This window comes from Eurosta solidaginis, chromosome 1 (assembly GCF_040869045.1).
Source record: "Eurosta solidaginis isolate ZX-2024a chromosome 1, ASM4086904v1, whole genome shotgun sequence".
NCBI lineage: Eukaryota > Metazoa > Arthropoda > Insecta > Diptera > Tephritidae > Eurosta > Eurosta solidaginis.
In genome coordinates, this window is record NC_090319.1 from 321,533,567 (window position 1) to 321,553,305 (window position 19,739).

The 19,739-nt window shown below is 37.8% G+C and overlaps 1 protein-coding gene across 7 annotated transcripts in view; it reads right to left on the reverse strand.

The window, feature by feature from the left end:
* The window catches only part of tau (microtubule-associated protein tau), a 144,165-nt gene extending 127,664 nt beyond the window's left edge, over window positions 1-16,501 (reverse strand). For 5 of the 7 annotated variants that reach the window (XR_010949016.1, XM_067761795.1, XM_067761798.1 and 2 more), the window contains exons 1-2: window positions 16,387-16,501; window positions 15,045-15,995 (exon numbers count right to left, since the gene is read on the reverse strand). Coding sequence is in view for 6 of the 7 variants with exons in the window: in XM_067761795.1 (XP_067617896.1) it covers window positions 15,045-15,411 (367 nt within the window). In the remaining variant the exon portion in view is untranslated. Of the gene's footprint in view, window positions 1-15,044; window positions 15,996-16,049 lie in introns of all 7 variants that reach the window. The other 2 variants (XM_067761797.1, XM_067761796.1) reach the window with 2 other exon arrangements.
* Between the last annotated feature and the right edge of the window lie 3,238 nt (window positions 16,502-19,739).

The following is a 19,739-nucleotide window of genomic DNA, read 5'->3' on the forward strand; positions in this document are numbered from 1 at the left end:
AAGTTCTTGGGCTAGGCTTTGATTAAAGAACGTCCTTGTGCATTATTTCTCTAATTTCTAAGGTAGAGTGACCGTTTACAGATTTCTGGGTAAGGTTTTTGTATCAGGATCAGCCCTCTAGTCCAGTCAGGTTACACAACGGTCTTGTAGTGCAAAACTAAATGCAAAGTTAAGAAATGAAATTATATATATAGGTACTGTTTTTTAAGTGAAACGAAAATGAGCGCATAAATAAAATTGATACTTCCTGAGGAAGACGTGTGAGCGTCGAAACGCGTAGAAGGGAAAAAGAAAAATTTAGCTTTGGCTTCCCATTGACCGCCTTGGTGTGGTGGTAGCGTGCTCTGGCGGTCTTAGCGCCATACATTTATTCATTTTTGTAGGCAAAAAATAAAGTCCAGTTTAATTTTAGTTTTTACTGGTCTAGAAACAGTTGGCTTTCACACTGTTATTCGCGGCTATGCTGCAACTGTTAGTGCATATGTTTTGCTGTTTGCCTGTCTATTGTCACAAATCGCAGATGTTAGATACGACAATTGTCACACTTTGGGGTCTTTCAACTTGCACTTGTATGCATGTTAATTTGTAATTGTTCTGGCATTGTAAAACATACATACATGTGTAACTTTATATGAATGTACATATGCCATCATTACATTTCGCAAAAAAAAGTATCTATACTTGCGTATATGTGTGTGTAACAGCTAGAAAAGAATAACGCTGAACTCTGCCACCCACTATGAACAATGCACATTAAGCCGTTTATGTATGCAGCCAAGTATGCAGATAATTACATATGTAAATATATAAATGTATATATGTATACAAATATAGTAAAGACAATAGAATCAACAAAGGGTCAAATAACTCTATAAGTCAAAAGTGTCATCATAATCGTACATTAAAATGCATGTAAACTACATTCATAGCTACACCGAAAAAAATACATCGTCGCATCAAAATGTTTCAATTGTCTATCGCCTTCGAAAAGAAATTAATACTAAAAATTTTAAATATCATCCATGAAAGTTCTCGAAAAAAATCGTAGTTCTCAACCATTGTGAATTCATACAAGTGAAAAATCTTTCTATTCCTCCATTGCCATACCTACCTGTCAAATAATAACTGGCAGGGAGCACGGCTGTCGCTAATGGCCAGAGAATGGAAGAAAAGTTTGTTTTTTGCTCGCTGTTATTAAATTGAAGTGCCATGAATTGCACATTTGCTTTTCAAATCAGCTTTTCTTTTAAATGTGTGTGCGGAAAATCAGACTACATATTAATATTCATCTCTAAAATCAAGTTAATAGATAAAATTTGAGTAACGAGTTATGCAGACATTTTAAAATATATAAATAATGCAATATACCAGTCGTCTACAAAAATGTTTGAAAAACACTATTGAGCAAATGATTAAAGTAATCGAACAGGGATTGAACAGGTGATCGAGGCTGTTTACTATTGTGAACGTTTTTAGCAAACATTCGCCACTTGTATGAAGTCACAATGTTCTCAACTGAGATAAACATATGTATTTTGAAGTCATACTTCTTTAGGCTCGTTCTAAAAAAAGATGAGAGGGAAATATTCAAAAATTTAACACAAAAGTAACAGGTTAAAAATTTACATAGTTCGTGTTTATTTTCGCCGTGAACTTTACGAGCAAACTTGCTTTGAGTTGGACTTTCACCACATCCTATTATGCGTCACATATATACAGTTTAATGCAAAACAAAAGCAACAAATTCAGTGCAAATATATAATTGGCTGTTTTTTTCACTCTAATAAATTTAAAGCAACGGTTTTTTCAAAATATATAATATTCATCGACACGACAACTATTTATAAAGCATTCACTAACTTAAAAAAGTTACAAATGAGCAGAACAACAAAAATGTGTATTTTGCCTAGCATGAAGCTGTGCAATACTAAAGCAGCAAATCAATATTTTGGAAACTAACCTTTCCTAAAACTAAACTGTCCAAATATTTAAAAACGATATTGAAAGATGCTTCGGAGCTAAGGAACAAGTATGCAATAGCTAACACAACAGAACTAACAGAGAAACTTGAGACCGTAGAGCTAACAGAGAACAGCAAATTGGTATCTTTTGACATAAAAGATTTATACCCATCAATACCACTATCGGAGACTTTGGACATAGTTAGGTCAACAATAGTTCATAATACAAAAAACAAAGTGAAAAGTATGCAAATCACAAATACGCTAAGAACCACTTTACGTCAAAACTATTTTCAATTCAACAATAAAATATATAGGCAAACAAACGGTCTTGGAATGGGAAGCCCCACATCAGCCATTCTTATGGAATTGTTCATGCAAAATCTGGAAGAAAAGTACATACAGGAGCTGAAGTCCATATTAGGCGTGTCATTTTATGCTAGATACGTGGATGACATAATATACGTTTTAACTACTAATAACGAAGAGCTTATACTGGAGTACCTCAACAAGCAGCACGAAAATATAAAATTTACAGTGGAAACAGAAAAAGACGGAAGAATCAACTATCTAGACCTCACGATAAATATTGATAAAGAAGCCAAAAGATTTAACTATGACATATATAGAAAGCCAACGGCCACCGCCACAATAATACCTAATATCTCAAATCACCCCCAACAGCATACAAATGCAGCATTAAGGCATTTGGTACATAGACTTGAAAGAACACCTCTTACACAGGAGGCATATAAGAGAGAACTTGAGGTCATATATAACATCACTGCAAACAACAGATATAAAAAAGCACTAGTAGATAGGCTCAGAAGGACAAATGGAGAACAAAAAAGAAATAATGAAAAGGAAAATAATAGCTGGACGACTATGACATATACTGGAAAAGCAAAATATAAATTGGCAAACTTCTCCAAAAAAATACAACATTAACACAGCATTCAAAACATCGAACAATCTAGGGCGAAAACTAAGAAATAGCACTAACTCAGAGGATCCGTTTAGCAGCCACGGCGCATACAAGCTTACCTGCGGATGTCAACATAGTTACATAGGACAAACAGGACGGCAAATAAGAACGAGGTTCAGAGAACATATTAGAGATTACAACAAAAGTACGGAATCCAAACATTATACCAGAGTCTAACTTCGCGAATCACATGGTCGATAATGAATGTTCTCCAGCAAACATCAATAAAACAGTTAGGGTTCTTCACATACAAGTAAAAGGCCGATGTCTCAACGTACTCGAAAACATGGAAATCCACAAACAGAAAACATTCGACGCTAGGATAATAAACGAACAGATAAACACAATTTCTGACACAATATTCGAGCCTTTAAAACTTGTTTACAAGAAACAAAGTAATCACATAGTTACAACAGACAAACACACGACAACAAATAAACCCAAAACAATTAACGCACCAAAACAACAAACCCTCAAAGAAGGTCAAACGACTAAAATTACCGATTTTTACCTGCCTCAGTCAGCCACACAAATCGATCAGTAAAAACCACCCTCGGTTATGAATGAACACACAGCACATACACATAACTAAATATACACAAGCATCAATTCTGACAATACCTGCTCATGTACCTACGAACTATAAATACAGGACAAACGACAACAACAGATCAGAAGGAAATCGACACTGATGATGGCACAACGCCCAAACCGGTTTGTCTCAAAACCAAATTTGACACGGGATGACGGAAAATCGTTCCAATATACATCATCTAACCTTTCTTTCGTAGGAGGTTAGTACAGTTCCAACCTAAAGGTGTAATTGGGCTCCAATTGTATTATAAAAATAAGTTTTAAAAAGAAAATAAACTTGCAGGCTTAAGAGAACATGCGCTATAAAAGAATTTTTTAATACAACAATGACCCGTAATGTTACTAAAAACTAATAAATTATCATCTAGAAATCAACGAGCTTATAGTCTCTTATTCGTTAACCTACAAGAAAGCTTGTTTTTGCATGAAACCGCTACTTGCTATGAAACATCAATGGGGAGTGACAGCTGAGATCACTACTCAGAGCACAATTACACCTTTAGGTTGGAACTATACTAACCTTCTACGAAAGAAAGGTTCATTTCCAAAATATTTATTTGTTGCCGTCGTACTCCGTCGAATTGGTTCGAATATGCAGGATAGTCGCCCAGGCAAAAAGAAGCTGGGAGCAATAGGACTATGACTTGCGTTGCGCTTGTTGGTCCAAATCTGGCGTTGAGGTGGCCAAATATTTATTTTCATGTTAAATCGCGCGATCTTTTATTCCAAATTTTTCCAAGCGGCGATTTTTTTATTTTTATAATTAACTAGCAGACCCGTCAGACGTTGTTCTTCCCTAAATTTGGTCTATCTCCATACATTTTAAAAAACTTTTTCCGTCGAACAATGAACTCTGCCCCCCCCCCCCCGGCCCCTCCACACTTTTTCTTAATCCTTTTATTCACTCCTCCCTCCGTCTTTTCGCTTCATCTATCTCTATTTTCGTCTCACTCTATCTCTTTCTCAGTCTCCCTCTCCTTCCCTATTTTCTCTTCTCTAAAGTTTTTCCCATTCTCCTTCATCCCTTATTACCACGCAAATCGAATAGGACGTATGTAAATAGTTATGTGGGTATTATTAATTCATGTCTCTATTTCGGCTTCACATGCATATTTATCGGTTTTGCCAGGTTAATGCAACTAAATCGAATATCACAATGAAAATTACTTTAAAGCTCTCAGCAACAACTTTCATTTGATATCCATATTACACACATATTCTAGGCGTATCCGGGTCCAGGTTTTGCCCATATCTTGAGACCCTTCACAAATAGGTATGAAACGACCCTGTACTAAAGCAATCATCAACAGCTTTCATTCGTTATCCATATTCTATAAACACATTCTAGGGGTACCCGCGTCCACGTTTTCGCTTATATCTCGAGACCCTAGTTACACGCGGGTACGAAAAATACCCCGTATCAAAGTACTCATAAACAGCTTATATTCGATAGACATATTGTACAAACATATCCCAGGATTGCCCAGGTCCACGTTTTGATCTCAAGACCCTATCCAGAACGGGATAAAAATTAGCCTATGTCTGTCTCCTGGTTCTAAGCTACCCCTACACCAATTTTCAGTCAAATATGTTCATCCGTTACTTCCTCTTCAATCACTCTTTATCTAATAAAAAAAAAGCGCATCAAATTCCGTTGCGTATTTTTAAAGGTTTAAGCATTCAATGGGACATAGGGACAGAAAAAGCGACTTTGTTTTATACTATGTAGGGATGTACATCCATACATACCTATAAACCTACGCCCGAAGTTAAATAACGCAGCGAATGCTATATATGTACGTATGTATGTGTCGCATCAATCCTCACCCAAAAGCAATTAGCGCGGACAGTTCACAGCGAACAAACACACATACGCATTTTTTGATAAAAATGTTACTTTTGTTTAAACAATTTGGCTGATATAAGAAAAGAATCAAGTATTTTTTTTTTTTTGATGCAGATCGAAGGTAATTATCTCAAAGTTTTACTGAAAAGTAGAATTTTTTAAATCCATCCATCCGTTTATGAGTTACAGCTGTGTAAACAAAAATTTTATGATTTTTTACTACATTTTGGCAATTTGCCACGCCCCTATAATATATATCTTCAAATTATATTAACTGTACCATCTCACGTTTCTAAGCTTTCAAATCCAAAAGCCGTTTTAAAATCGGAGCATTCTGTGTGAAGATATGTGCATACATGGCATTTAGCGACTTTATTTTATAAGATTTATATAGATAGATGTTAAAAAATTTTTAAATCTTATTGTAATAGACAACAAATATTTGGAATTAAAATGTGTGCGACTTTTATTCTGAAGATCGGTGGTGGTGTCCGTAAGAAGTTTTGACATTAATTAGATTTTGCAAAAAGAATTAATTTCAAATTGGAGAAAACATTTTTGTGACATTAATTCGCCTTTTAAAAGATGACTAATGTCAATGACGTTGATTCTCTTTAGATTTGGAACTAATCAATTTGGATTTGGAACTTTCAAAAGATTATTAATATCAATTGACGCTACTTCCATTGACACTATTGCACGTCACCGAATCAGAGAGCAATATATTCGAACAATTACTATTCACGGTTCTATTTGCCTGAAATTTGGTGTATAAGTTTAGATTAGATTAATATTTATTAGTATGATGCCAAAGTAAAATTACCTTACATGCGCGTACATAAGTTCACGCACCCATAGTGTTTTTCAGTAGCGCCCACTTATTTTTCCCCGTGGTGTGATGGTAGCGTGCTCCGCCTGCCACACCGTATGCCCTGGGTTTGCACCCCGGGCAAAGCAACATCAAAATTTTAGAAATAAGGTTTTTCAATTAGAAGAAAATTTTTCTAAGCGGGGTCACCCTCGGCAGTGTTTGGCAAGCGCTCCGGGTGTATTTTTGCCATGAAATGCTCTCAGTGAAAACTCAACTGCCTTGCAGATGCCGTTCGGATTCGGCATAAAACACGTAGGTCCCGTCCGGCTAATTTGTAGTGAAAATCAAGAGAAGCACGACGCAAATTGGAAGAAAAGCTCGGCCTTAGATCTCTTCGGAGGTTATCGCGCTTTACATTTATTTTTTATTTATATCTTTATATATAAAAATCACGTGTCATATTGTTTGTCCTCGATCGACTCCTAAACTACTGAACCGATTTTGAATTTTTTTGCACCTCATGTGTAGTTTTATCTAGCTTGAAATATTGGATAGGTTATATATCAGTTTATAGTCGCAATATTATTTTATTGCAAATTTTTTTATATGTATATACGTAATAATAAAATGTTACGTACACGCACCGGCACTCATATTTTCAGGTGGTGCGGGTATACTTCCGTGTAATTGGTTGGTGTTTAATTAAACAACGTGCTTATCAATAAAAAATATTATAGCGAATGATATCAAGTATAGCACAACACCGGGTCCCCGGACCCCGGGTTTTTTGAGGAGGCCCGCTATTTAGAAATAATAAGACCTTTTTTTTTTAATTCAGGAGAGTCTTTAGTTGTTCCATGTGCAATTTTTAGCCGAATTTTAAGTTTTAATATTATAGTGAAGTGTGAAAAATAAAAATCTATCTATATAAAAGGAAAGGCTAAAATGTGTGTTAGTTGGCCGCCGGTGTTTGTAGAGATGCGTCGGTCGATTTTGTTCAAACGTGGACCCGCGTACCCCTAGAATGTGTTTATAGAATATTGATAACAAATGAAAGCTGTTGATGAGTGCTTTAGTACAGAGTAATATATTATACCTCTGGGTGACTAGGGTCTCGAGATATAGGCCAAAACGTGGACCCGGATACCCCTAGAATGTGTGGGTAATATGGATATAAAACGAAAGCTGTTGCTGAGAGCTCTAAAATTATTTTCATTGTGATATTCGATTTAGTCGCATCAACCTGGCAAAACCGATAAATATGCATGCGAAGCCGAAATAGAGACATGAATTAATAATACCCACATACCTATTTACATATGTCCTATTCGATTTGCCTGAAATTTGGTATATAAATTTGCCTATATTAGTATTTACGATCCTTTTTTCCGAGAAGTAGACCAGAGACGAACTGGAACTGGGATTAGGACTAGGACTGGGACTGAGACTCGGAGTGGGACTGGGACTGGGACTGGAAGAAAATAGATAGACTGAGAGATAGATAGAATAAGACGAAGATGGAGATAGATGAAGCGAAAAAGACGAAGGGAGGAGTGAGTAAAAGGCTTAGGAAAAAATTAAGAGGGCGAGGGCAGAGTTAGACGGAAAAGGCTTTTTAAAATGTATGCAGATAGGCCAAGTTTAGGGCAGAACAACGTATGCAGTGTCTGCTAGTACTTATATAATACTGAACGCGATATTTGACAGTTGACATGATATTATGATGTTTCCATTTTATATCAAGCCAACTGATGGTACTTATGCACATATGTAGATGCTTGCGCAGCTTCACATATATGTGAAAAATTCCACTTCAGACTTCTTACAACACAATTACAATGCAATTCTCATGTTACATTGATAACAACAGCACAAACAACTTGTACGACATTTATGCTCTTGTCTCTGTCGTTTCCATTTTAGAAGGACACTTGGCGGTCTCAAACAATCTCAAAGACTGTTAAGCCCACCGTTTTTGTTTAAACTTTCTTTGACAATAGACATTGCGTTTAACCGGCTTCCAATTTTACATTTTTTGTTCGTCCATACATACTTATCTACGTGCTTACACGTGTCCATATGCATTATTTATGCACTCACACATATTTACTTAAGTATGCTTTTATGTCACTGCTCACATCACATTTTCAATAACAAAGTGTCATACTACGTGGTTAATATCTAATTTTCTTTTTGCGTGTATAAATTTCATTCATAATTATAATATTTTTTCCTTTCGCACTTTTTATTCTTTTCGTGTTTGCAGTTCTTTGAGATTTATGGCATTCACTCCACTGCATTTGGCCCTGAATATGGGGAGTTGGCCGTAATGATGTAGACAAAATGGCACAGACAGCACATTGCAATTATTATTTCTTAGAATTAAAACTTCATTTAAAGCTAATTCTGTTTATCAAAGTACTGTTGAAGTTTGATGAAAAACTCTGCTAAAATTAAAAATTAGCTTACCGGTAAATTTGCCGGAAAAGTTTTCGTGTAAATTACCATCTAACTTTATGCAAGATATTTCATATAAAATAACCCAGCAAAAAAAGAATAATTATTTTAGAATACGACGTGGTTTCAACTTTTCGCAACTTATTTCGCGCGATTTACCTCCGAGAAGATTTAGGCCGAGTTCTTCTTCTGATAGAGCATCTAAAAGTATGTTAGAGTGTAAGCAGTCCCTAGAAAGAATCGGGACGGAGAAACGCATACATCTATATTGGGTCCCAGGGCATATGGGAATAGAGGGGAATGAAAAATCGGATGAACTATTTAAAAAGGGTGCATCCCTTGATGCTTGCTCCGTAAACGTCCCAACTAGACTGAGAGAGATTAAAAGAAGGCGAGATGTGCACATGATCAAGCAAGCGAGAAAGGCGTGGATCCAAGCGCAGGGCTGTAAAGTGTTGAAGATTACAACTTTAGACTAACAAAGGTGCTTCTATCATTAAAAAGAGAGGATCAAGCGGGAAAAGCGTGGCTGCCAGCGCGGTGCTGTAAAGTGTTGAAGATTATGTGTAGGTCTTACAACCTTATACAAACAAAGCTGCTTCTTTCATTAAAAAGAGAAGAATGTAGACTAATAACGGGTAATCTGACTGGACACTGCCTTCTGGCGTCACATTTCTTTAAATTAGACTTAGTTAGTGATAGCAGATGTAGAAAGTGCGGGTTGGAGAAGGAAACGATCGAGCACGTTTTGTGCTCGTGTCCTGTGCTTGCCAGGCCAAGGACATCATTCTCTATTACGAACGAACGTTCGTTTCTCCTTAGAGACAAATCGCTTATATTTTGCACTATGTTAAAAGATGGTAACATAACAACACAACAATTGCTTGCGCCTTCTTGTTTCACATAAGGTAACGAAAATGATAAAGAATACCATTGCTATACGAAATTGTATGGAGGTGAATCGTTCGTCTGAGCTATCGTTCGTAATACAGAATGAAGCCGTAAGATTCCAGCTATAAGAAGTGATACAGCTGTCATATCTAGAATAGGTTTTTTTCACTTTAATCGTTAAATAAACTTCTGGTAACTCTAAGGACTCATTCGGTCTATGTGAGGTCCTCATGGACCGGCCAGTTCAACTCATCCTAACCTTTCTTCAGATATGCGTCGTGCATCTGCAAAACAGAAATAATTGACACACCTTTTTTGAAAATTTTTAATTTTATCTGCCCGGTATTTGAACCCAGGACTTTTAGTGTGGTAGAGAGAGCACGCCATCATACCAACACGGCGCCCGTGATGCCGCTGTTTAATGCCATAAAACTTATCCGAACCTGCTGAGTATTACACCGGCTATGTATTACAACCAGCCTGAGTTGTTTATAAAATTAAGAAAATTGGGAATACTTTTTTCCGAAAATCCTTTCCAAAAACGGGATGGACGGACGATGGAACTTAGTGTTTTCTATGATGGTTATTATGCCGAATACACATCACAGAAACGACGCGCCATGTAGCTCTTCAAATTGCACAGCTCGTGGTGCTGTTCATTTTTGCTGAGAATTATACAATTGAAAACTTTGAATTTCCCCGCATGGCTGCCCCTAGGAGTACGCTTACTCTGACGATGGTTAAACCCTAATTTCCTTCCGCAGCGCCCCTACGTGTCAGCTCATCGGCCATCTGACTTCCAAGGATTCCTCTATGATTCGGAACCCAGATAATGGATATTTCTAAAGTGTCGGTTAATGCAGTTAGAACTTGCTTGCAAGCTCCTGCTAGCTTTGAGCTAGTGTTTATTGCAGCTAGCACTTTTATTGCTGTCTGGGTGTCATAAAAAGGTAGTTATTTAGCCAGCTATGTTCCGGATATACAGTGAATTGCAGACTTGCCGAATCGCAAGGAATTCTACTTGAAACTCACTACAGTATGACGCCAGACTGAAGGACGTAAAAATCACTGGAGAATGCAAATAGATTCCAGCCCCACACTTGAGTCTATTTCGGTGCCGTCTATTGTATGTAGTTATTAACTGGAACCGTACCACTCTTGCAATCATTCCTACTTGGAAGTATAGTTTAAACGCTGTCCCCAAAGTGCAGGTTGCGGCAAAAATAATCTCTTTCGGAATTTAAAGTTCCCGCCGGAAGCAAATTGTTAATACTGCTATGCACTTTCTGAGTATCCTTGTAGTACACAGATTCCCTGAAGCTAAGCGCGGTTTGTGCCGACGTATATAATATGTGAATGTATAAAGCAAGCAGGTGTAAAACCGGCGTGGGGCAGGTGCGACAGGCTCCAATGGCACCAACAAACGCACTCCGCTGAACTTTCTGTAGTTATCACTAGAGGCACCATTGCATCATACAGCCATCTTTGACCTGAGACCTGAACGTTTACTTTCAGGCGTAGCAATTGGATGCAGGTTCCCCGTACCTGCTCCTCGATACACGCTTTCCAGTGCAGTTTGTCGTTGTTTCGATTGTTAGTTCCAGATACTTGGTACTATTTGATAAGGTTAATTGATATCCAACTCAATTCAAATAAAGCTGAGGCTACAATTTTCTGAGTGGCAATACCTAGGAAATGAGGTGTTACATTCAAGCCATGCCGATCCGAATCGGTTAAACTCTTTTTAGTTCCAAAAATCATTCCGGATTATTAAAACTAACCCGAAACAGTCCAGGAAGCATTTCCAAAATGGTCCCAAAATTACCCTAAAACTATACCAAATTCGCAAAAATAACTCTGAAAAACTGCCGAATAAGTTCTGGAATTATTCCGAAATGATCCTGAAATAGTCGAAAAAAATAACAAAAAGAATACCAGAAGTGTCCCCGAAATGGCTCCAAAATGAATAGGAGACAATCGCTTTGCTCTTTCATTCGATTCATGAATGCTTTACGCCGACTCCGAACTGCATCTGCAAGCAGAAGAGTTTTCACTGAGAAGCTTTTCATGGCAAAAATATACTCGGAGAGCTTCCCAAATCACTACCGAGGGGCGACGCTGAGTGCAAACACTTTCTTCTAATTGAAAAAACTTGTTTCTAAAATTTTGATGTTGCTTCGCACGGGCGTCAACCCAGGATCTTCGATGTGGTAGGCGGAGCACGATACCACAACACGACGGCGGCCGCGGAATATATAGAGTGCAAAAAAACTGTGTATCGACTTGGTGAAAGCTCAAGTGCTGCAAGGAATAACCCTTTACAACTTCAAAGAAATGTACCAAGACAAGTGTGACAACTTCTGCATAGACGTTAAGATTACAAAAATATCACCTGTTTTTTAAACAACCATAGTGATCTCATTCTATATCTCTCTCTATCACCCGCTGAAGATAGCCAGCCCTATGCCCCGCCATATGCTTTTTACTCCATATCACATAGGGATTAAGAGACCCACTACCTAGATGGGATAGTCTCTGCCTAGCTAGAGCGACGCATTCGCAGAGAATATGAACCGGCGTTTCATCATCCAGCTCACAGAAATGGCAAATTTGGGTATCGGATAGATTTAATTTACTTAGGTGATATCGTAGACCGCCATTGACGTATAGGTATCACAAATGTTTTGAACATAATGAAATGTACAATGCAAAGATCTGAAATTATTAATTTTTTATATACCAAAAACTTGCAAATTTGATCTGGATGTTGATTACCTTCGAATGAGTAATTCAACAGGTATTCAAGTTAGATATTAATGAGAGAACGATTAGATAACTAACTGCTGTGACAGTGCTGCTGTTGTTCACATGCGTGGAGCATTGACTCGTCACATGACGACGTGGTACTTTAATTTATCGGTGATCGGGGGTATGGTGGACGGCGAGGGTATGGTGGTGTTTTCACCGTGCGAAATTCAAACAGGAAAAATAATGATGAGCTAGCTGCAGATGTTCAGTGGAGGTTACCTCTTAATCTTCGGATGAGAGAATTGCCAGACCGATTGTCTTCATGCATTCGCTTAACATGACCTAGTCAATGAAGCTTTATTGGTTCCAGTGCTTTAAAGTTCATCATTAAACTTGACTGCCTCCGATAATCGCTGCTTGCATGACTGAAAGACTCATTAACTTTTCGGAGAACTGATCCTTGAAATATTTTAGACACCGAGGCACACATCAAATTTGAGATGAGACTTATGGAGTGTGATTTTTCGTTCGCCAAGAGAATGAGTCTTCAAATATTATAAGTGATTGCACTCTCGCCAATGCAAAAAAGAGGTCTAGAGAGAATTATAGTTTTCATTTGCCTACTTAGCCCACGTTTTGCTACCCAATCCTTACGGGGCTCATGGTGCTGCTCGGTGTCATATGGCAAAGCGAAATATGCTTAAAAACAAACTTAGATATACATAAATATAGCTGTATAGGAATCTCCATTCCTCTCCATCAAAACCTGTTTTTAAATCTACAAAGATGTGCTGCGATTATTTTATCATTATAGTGGATTTACCAAATGTGAAGCCGCACTCATAACGTCCATTCAGTCCATTGATGGTGGTCTGATTTCTTTTGCACTGTATACTAGATATAAGCTAGTATTCGACATTAAGCGTGCTCCAAAACACAATCAAAATGTGCCCATATTTTGGAGTTAAAGCATTGTTTTTACCTACTATTCGCTCTGTGTTTGAATACATAGCTTAACGCACTATCCGGCGATTCCTGACGCTTTTTAATTCAGCTGGGATATTGCTATGCTCATCTCGTCGTAGTCGGGGGGTGGAACGCATTGTCATGGATTTTCTATCAATTACAAGAAGTTTTTTTGTCCATAACTTAAGTACACTGTATACGAAAAACAGTACTGAATTGGGGACAACCGCGAAGCGGGTTCGTTTACTCACTAAATCGACAAGAGAAGGCAGAAAATCGTGCCAATGTCCTTGAGTTATCCACATTGTCGGAACATCAACAAAACAAATTGCTTACGCTCTGAACTTCGATCAGCAGATCAAAATAGCCAGGTTTGCAGGAACTTGCCTCATCCGTAATTTACAAGATTTTCTTGTAGAGTTTTTGCGCAGTTCTGCTATACTCCAGTATCTGGAGTTATTCTTACTAACGGTTTTCTGTCCCAGTTTTATTTTATCTAACTATACGCCCCTATTTCCACTTCTTGCCTGTGCGACGAGTTCTGGCCCCTAAGCAGCATCATTCCATTCAAACACTCCTCTTGGTAATAGTCGTGTTTTGAGCTCGCCAAAAACCTAAAATGACGTCCGCGGCAGTTTTTCTGAGAGTGAAATGTACTCCTACTGCCCGGCAGGTGTCAGATTGTGCTCAGTGAGCAGGTGCGAGAGGCGGGCCGAGTAATCATCAACTGTCTGTTATGTACACAGCTTTTCGACGGCAAACTTTCTTTCTGTCACGCGCGCACTGCCTTCGCTGCAGTGAGATAGCTTTGCTGTCACAAGGTAAGAACTGGAAAATTGCTACTATGCGTGTTGTTGATCACAACGTGATCAATTTATTTTCGTCTCCTCTCATCTGTAAACAACCAAGTGTTTTGTTGTGTATTATTCTTCTGGAAACTGGCCTTTAAGATAAATCGAGTGGCAGCGTAATCATTCAACTTTATGCCATTGGGAGATGTTTCATCGTAGAGCAAGCCACCAAATATTATTATGGAATCTGGTAAGGGCAGGGATTATAAGAATTTCCCTACGACATCGGCCACATAATCTCTTGGCAAGTAGGTGTAGATAAAATGTTTATTGTAGATCTTCGCATTTATATGGTTCGCGGGATAGGTTCAAAAAAGTGATGCCTCTTCCACTTTTTTACTTGCTCCTGTGATAATTGTCGCAAGGCCCTAATTACTTCCTACCTTGGAGGATGACATCAACCAGCGGTACCTTGTTTTAAAATGGTTTCAACCAACATCATGGTCTTGTCTTCCACTTTCCTTTTCCGGGCTGCTTTGGTAGATGTCGCAAGGCCCGATTGACTTTGTGTCATGCTCGTCCATAGCATTTCCTACATGACTGGAATGGCAGTCTTAGAATTGGCTAAACCATCCACCAACCGGACATCGGTAGCTTCTTTAGGAACGGTTCTGTCATTCCAGGTACATGTTTCCAAATCATGTCCTTAAAAACTTTTATCATGATCGTCATCAAAATGAAAGGTTCATTTTTCTCCTTTATTGGAAATAGTTTTTACTTTGCTGATCCCAAGCCCATAGAAGATTAGTATTGTCTTGTACTTGCTTTCGTAACTTCAAAGGAGATAACACAAAAATCGATGTCGTATGAATTCATAAGTTCTATTTTAATTCGTTAATACTGCTAAACTAAACACATATGTATATACATACATACATAAATAATGTATATGTAAGAAGGTAAGTATTTGTTTATTTCCTTTATATTTGCTTACCTTTCTGTTCTGGTTGTGCCTGTTTTACATTGAGGGCTGTCGGGGCTGCCGCCGCAGCATTTCCTGTAGCTGCTGCTGTCATACCAGCCAATTGTTTTTGTTCGTTTTGCTGCTGTTGTTGTTGTTGCTGTTGGTATATTTGCTCTTGTTGATGCTGTTGCTCCTTCAACAACAACAAATTTGATGCATCATTCGCTGTTGTTGGTGTGGTATGCGCTTGTGCCGGTATTTCTGCTGCAAATAACGGCTGTTCTGTTGTTATGGGTGCTGTTTCTGCTGCTGCTGCTTGCAACTGTGCTACTGCTGGTCCATTGCTCACAGGCGCAGTTTCCAGTGACATAGAGCTTTTCTCCATTATGTCAGCCATGTTTTATTTCGTTTTCGCTCAATGAGAAGATGAGTACTAACGATGTTCCTTTGTAAAGGATTGTGGGAGAGTGTGTATAGGTGTATATGTCTGACAATTTTAATGTGTATATTTATAAGTAAGTGTTCTCATGTGTGTGTGTGTGAAATTGTTCTACTTCCGTTTGCGCTTGCCTTAAGGATTGCGGTGGGTTGAATTGCGATAGTACCAAACGAAAATATTAAATAAACGCAGATTTTATTTTAAAAATGCGAATAAGCAAAGGAATGCGTTGCACTCTCAGGACATGCGATTGAAGCGCCTGCTGCGTGTGTGTGTTTGTTTGTGTAAAATAAATTTTCTTGCCTTTTATTTCTTTGAATGCCGCTTGGGTCTCGTTTGCACTCGTTTAATTATTTCGTCGGCTTTTGTATGTATCTTTTGCTTTGTTGAAAAATTGTTCAATATAAAATCCTTTTCAAATTGTAGGTATGCACTTTTTCTCGTTTATTTCTTTCTTCTTAAATAAATTTCTATACTTTGCTGCACTTACGTAACTTTTTTACTTTCTTTAATGATAATTTAGAAGCATTTAGGGATTATACCTGTGAAAAAAATATAAATTTTTTAAATTGCACCTTTATTATGCGCTTCAACACCTTCGAACCGGAAATTTAATTAGCGTTGAGGGCCACTAGCGGTTTAGAGGCATTTATAGCAAGTAAAATGTTAGATATGATTCTCGGTGTTCCGGAATAGTAAATTTTTCACTTAAGAATTTCTATGCATATTTTTTCATAATTTTTTTTTTAATTTTTTATAATTTTCACACTTTCACTGCGCAATGCGCTTTCAATAGTAAAAGCTAATATAAAAAAATGACAAATTCACAAAATGCACAGCAATAGCTTTTTATTTGTAAATGAAAACATATAAAAATTATACTAAATATTTTCTAACACATTTATTTTTATTTGCCAAAGCACAATCACACACCTTTAATATGTTTTTTTTTTTAAATCACACCGTTGCTATACCGCGGATGAATCTTTTTACTCTGTTATCTCGTCTCATACTGATGTTGATTGCCCTCTGCAAAGAATAATTTTGCGATTAGCATTCAACAGCAAAGCCAAAGTTTCAGAGAACCACTTGTTTACATTGCATTAAAAGGGGGAGTTTATATGTGGTAGAGCACGTGCTCTGGCAGTGAGCTTTTAAGCTTTCAATTGGTTGTGTTGTACTAACATCACTGTTAGTGCTGTGGGTGGGTTGTGTTACTTGCGTGTATTAGCAGCGGCATCTATGGTGAATCAAACAATTATGCTCTAAATAACGGTTTCTTTAGTATCACATAGTAGGGGGACTCATGAAAGCATATAAACTTATAAGGTGTAAAATTATATCCATTTACACACGCTGTTATATGAATGCACCTAGAAATACTCTCGATAAACTTGATTGTTTATCAGCTGTAATATTGCCAAACAAAAATTTTTTGGTTGTTATACAAATTAAAAAATGCCAAAATTAAGTGAAAAATCAAATCTAACACGTCTTTACTAAGATATACTTGTAAATGACTTGCTGATGTTGTAGATTTCGGATGATGCCTGCTGTAATGTCTGCAAGGTTGCATTCCTTGAGTTTACCGCGTTTACACAATGAAATGTGCGCGTAAATTTATACAAATTGTGTAAATGATTTTTATACTCAGTTGAGCAGAGCTCACAGCTATTAACTTTGATTGGATAACGGTTGGTTGTACAGGTATAAAGGAATCGAGATAGATATAGACTTCCATATATCAAAATCATCAGTATCGAAAAAAAATTTGATTGAGACATGTCCGTCCGCCCGTCCGCCCGTCCGTCCGTCCGTCTGTCCGTTAACACGATAACTTGAGTAAATTTTTAGGTATCTTGATGAAATTTGGTATGTAGATTCCTGGGCACTCATCTCAGATCGCTATTTAAAATGAACGATATCGGACTATAACCACGCCCACTTTTTCGATATCGAAAATTTCGAAAAACCGAAAAAATGCGATAATTCATTGCCAAAGGCGGCTAAAGCGATGAAACTTGGTAGATCGGTTGACGTTATGACGCAGAATAGAAAACTAATAAGAGTTTGGACAATGGGCGTGGCACCGCCCACTTTTACAAGAAGGTAATTTAAAAGTTTTGCAAGCTGTAATTTGGCAGTCGTTGAAGATATCATAATGAAATTTGCCAGGAACGTTACTACTATTACTATATATGTGCTAAATAAAAATTAGCAAAATTGGATGAAGAACACGCCCACTTTTTAAAAAAATTTTTTTTTAAATCCAAATTTTAACAAAAAATTTAATATCTTTACTGTATATAAGTAAATTAAGTCAAAATTCAACTCCAGTAATGATATGATGCAACAAAATACAAAAATAAAAGAAAATTTCAAAATGGGCGTGGCTCCGCCCATTTTCATTTAGTTTGTCTAGAATACTTTTAATGCCATAAGTCGAACAAAAATTTACCAATCCTTCTCAAATTTTGTAGGGGCATAGATTCTATGACGGTAACTGTTCTCTGTGGGCGAAATCGGTGGAAGCCACGTCCAGTTTTTATACACAGTCCACCGTCTGTCCTTCCGCTCGGCCGTTAACACAATAACTTAAGCAAAAACCGATATATCTTTACTAAACTTAGCCCACGTACTTATCTGAACTCACTTTATCTTGGTATAAAAAAATGGCCGAAATCCGACCATAACCACGCCCACTTTATCGATATCGAAAATTACGAAAAATGAAAAAATGCCATAATTCTATACCAAATACGAAAAAAGGGATATATAACTTTGGAAAAAACTTTGTAAAATGGGTGTGACACCTACCATATTAAATAGAAGAAAATGAAAAAGTTCTACAAGGCGAAATCAACAGCCCTTGGAATCTTGGCAGGAATACTGTTAGTGGTATTGCATATATAAATAAATTAGCAGTACCCGACAGATGATTTTCTGGATCACCTGGTCCACATTTTGGTCGATATCGCGAGAACGCCTTCACATATACATCTAAGGGCCACTCGCTTTTAAAACCCTCATTAATACCTTTAATTTGATATCCATATCGTACAAACACATTCTAGAGTCACCCCTGGCCCACCCTAATGGCGATATCTCGAAAAGGCGTCCACCTATAGACCTAATGCCCACTCCCTCTTAAAATGCTCAGTAACACCTTTCGTTTGATATCCATATCGTACAAACACATTCTAGAGTCACCCCTGGCCCACCCTAATGGCGATATCTCGAAAAGGCGTCCACCTATAGACCTAATGTCCACTCCCTCTTAAAATGCTCAGTAACACCTTTCGTTTGATACCCATATCGTACAAACATTCTAGAGTCACCCCTGGCCCACCCTAATGGCGATATTTCGAAAAGGCGTCCACCTATAGACCTAATGCCCACTCCCTCTTAAAATGCTCAGTAACACCTTTCGTTTGATACCCATATCGTACAAACATTCAAGAGTCACCCTTGGTCCACCTTTATGACGATATCTCTAAAAGGCGTTCACATATAGAACTAAGGATTACTCCCTTTTAAAATACTTATTACCACCTTTCATTTTATACCCATATCGTACAAACACATTCTAGAGTCACCCTGGCTCACCCTAATGGCGATATCTCGAAAAGGCGTCCACCTATAGACCTAATGCCCACTCCCTCTTAAAATGCTCAGTAACACCTTTCGTTTGATACCCATATCGTACAAACATTCAAGAGTCACCCTTGGTCCACCTTTATGACGATATCTCTAAAAGCCGTCCACATATAGAACTAAGGATTACTCCCTTTTAAAATACTCATTACCACCTTTCATTTGATACCCATATCGTACAAACACATTCTAGAGTCACCCTGGCCCACCCTAATGGCGATATCTCGTAAAGGCGTCCACCTATAGACCTAATGCCCACGCCCTTTTAAAATGCTCATTAACACCTTTCATTTGATACCCATATCGTACAAACAAATTCTAGAGTCACCCCTGGTCCACCTTTATGGTGATATCTCGAAAAGGCGTCCACCTATAGAACTAAGGATTACTCCCTTTTAAAATACTCATTACCACCCTTCATTTGATACCCATATCGTACAAACACATTCTAGAGTCACCCCTGGCCCACCCTAATGGCGATATCTCGAAAAGGCGTCCACCTATAGACCTAATGCCCACTCCCTCTTAAAATGCTCAGTAACACCTTTCGTTTGATATCCATATCGTACAAACACATTCTAGAGACACCCCTGGTCCACCTTTATGGCGATATCTCGAAACGGCGTCCACCT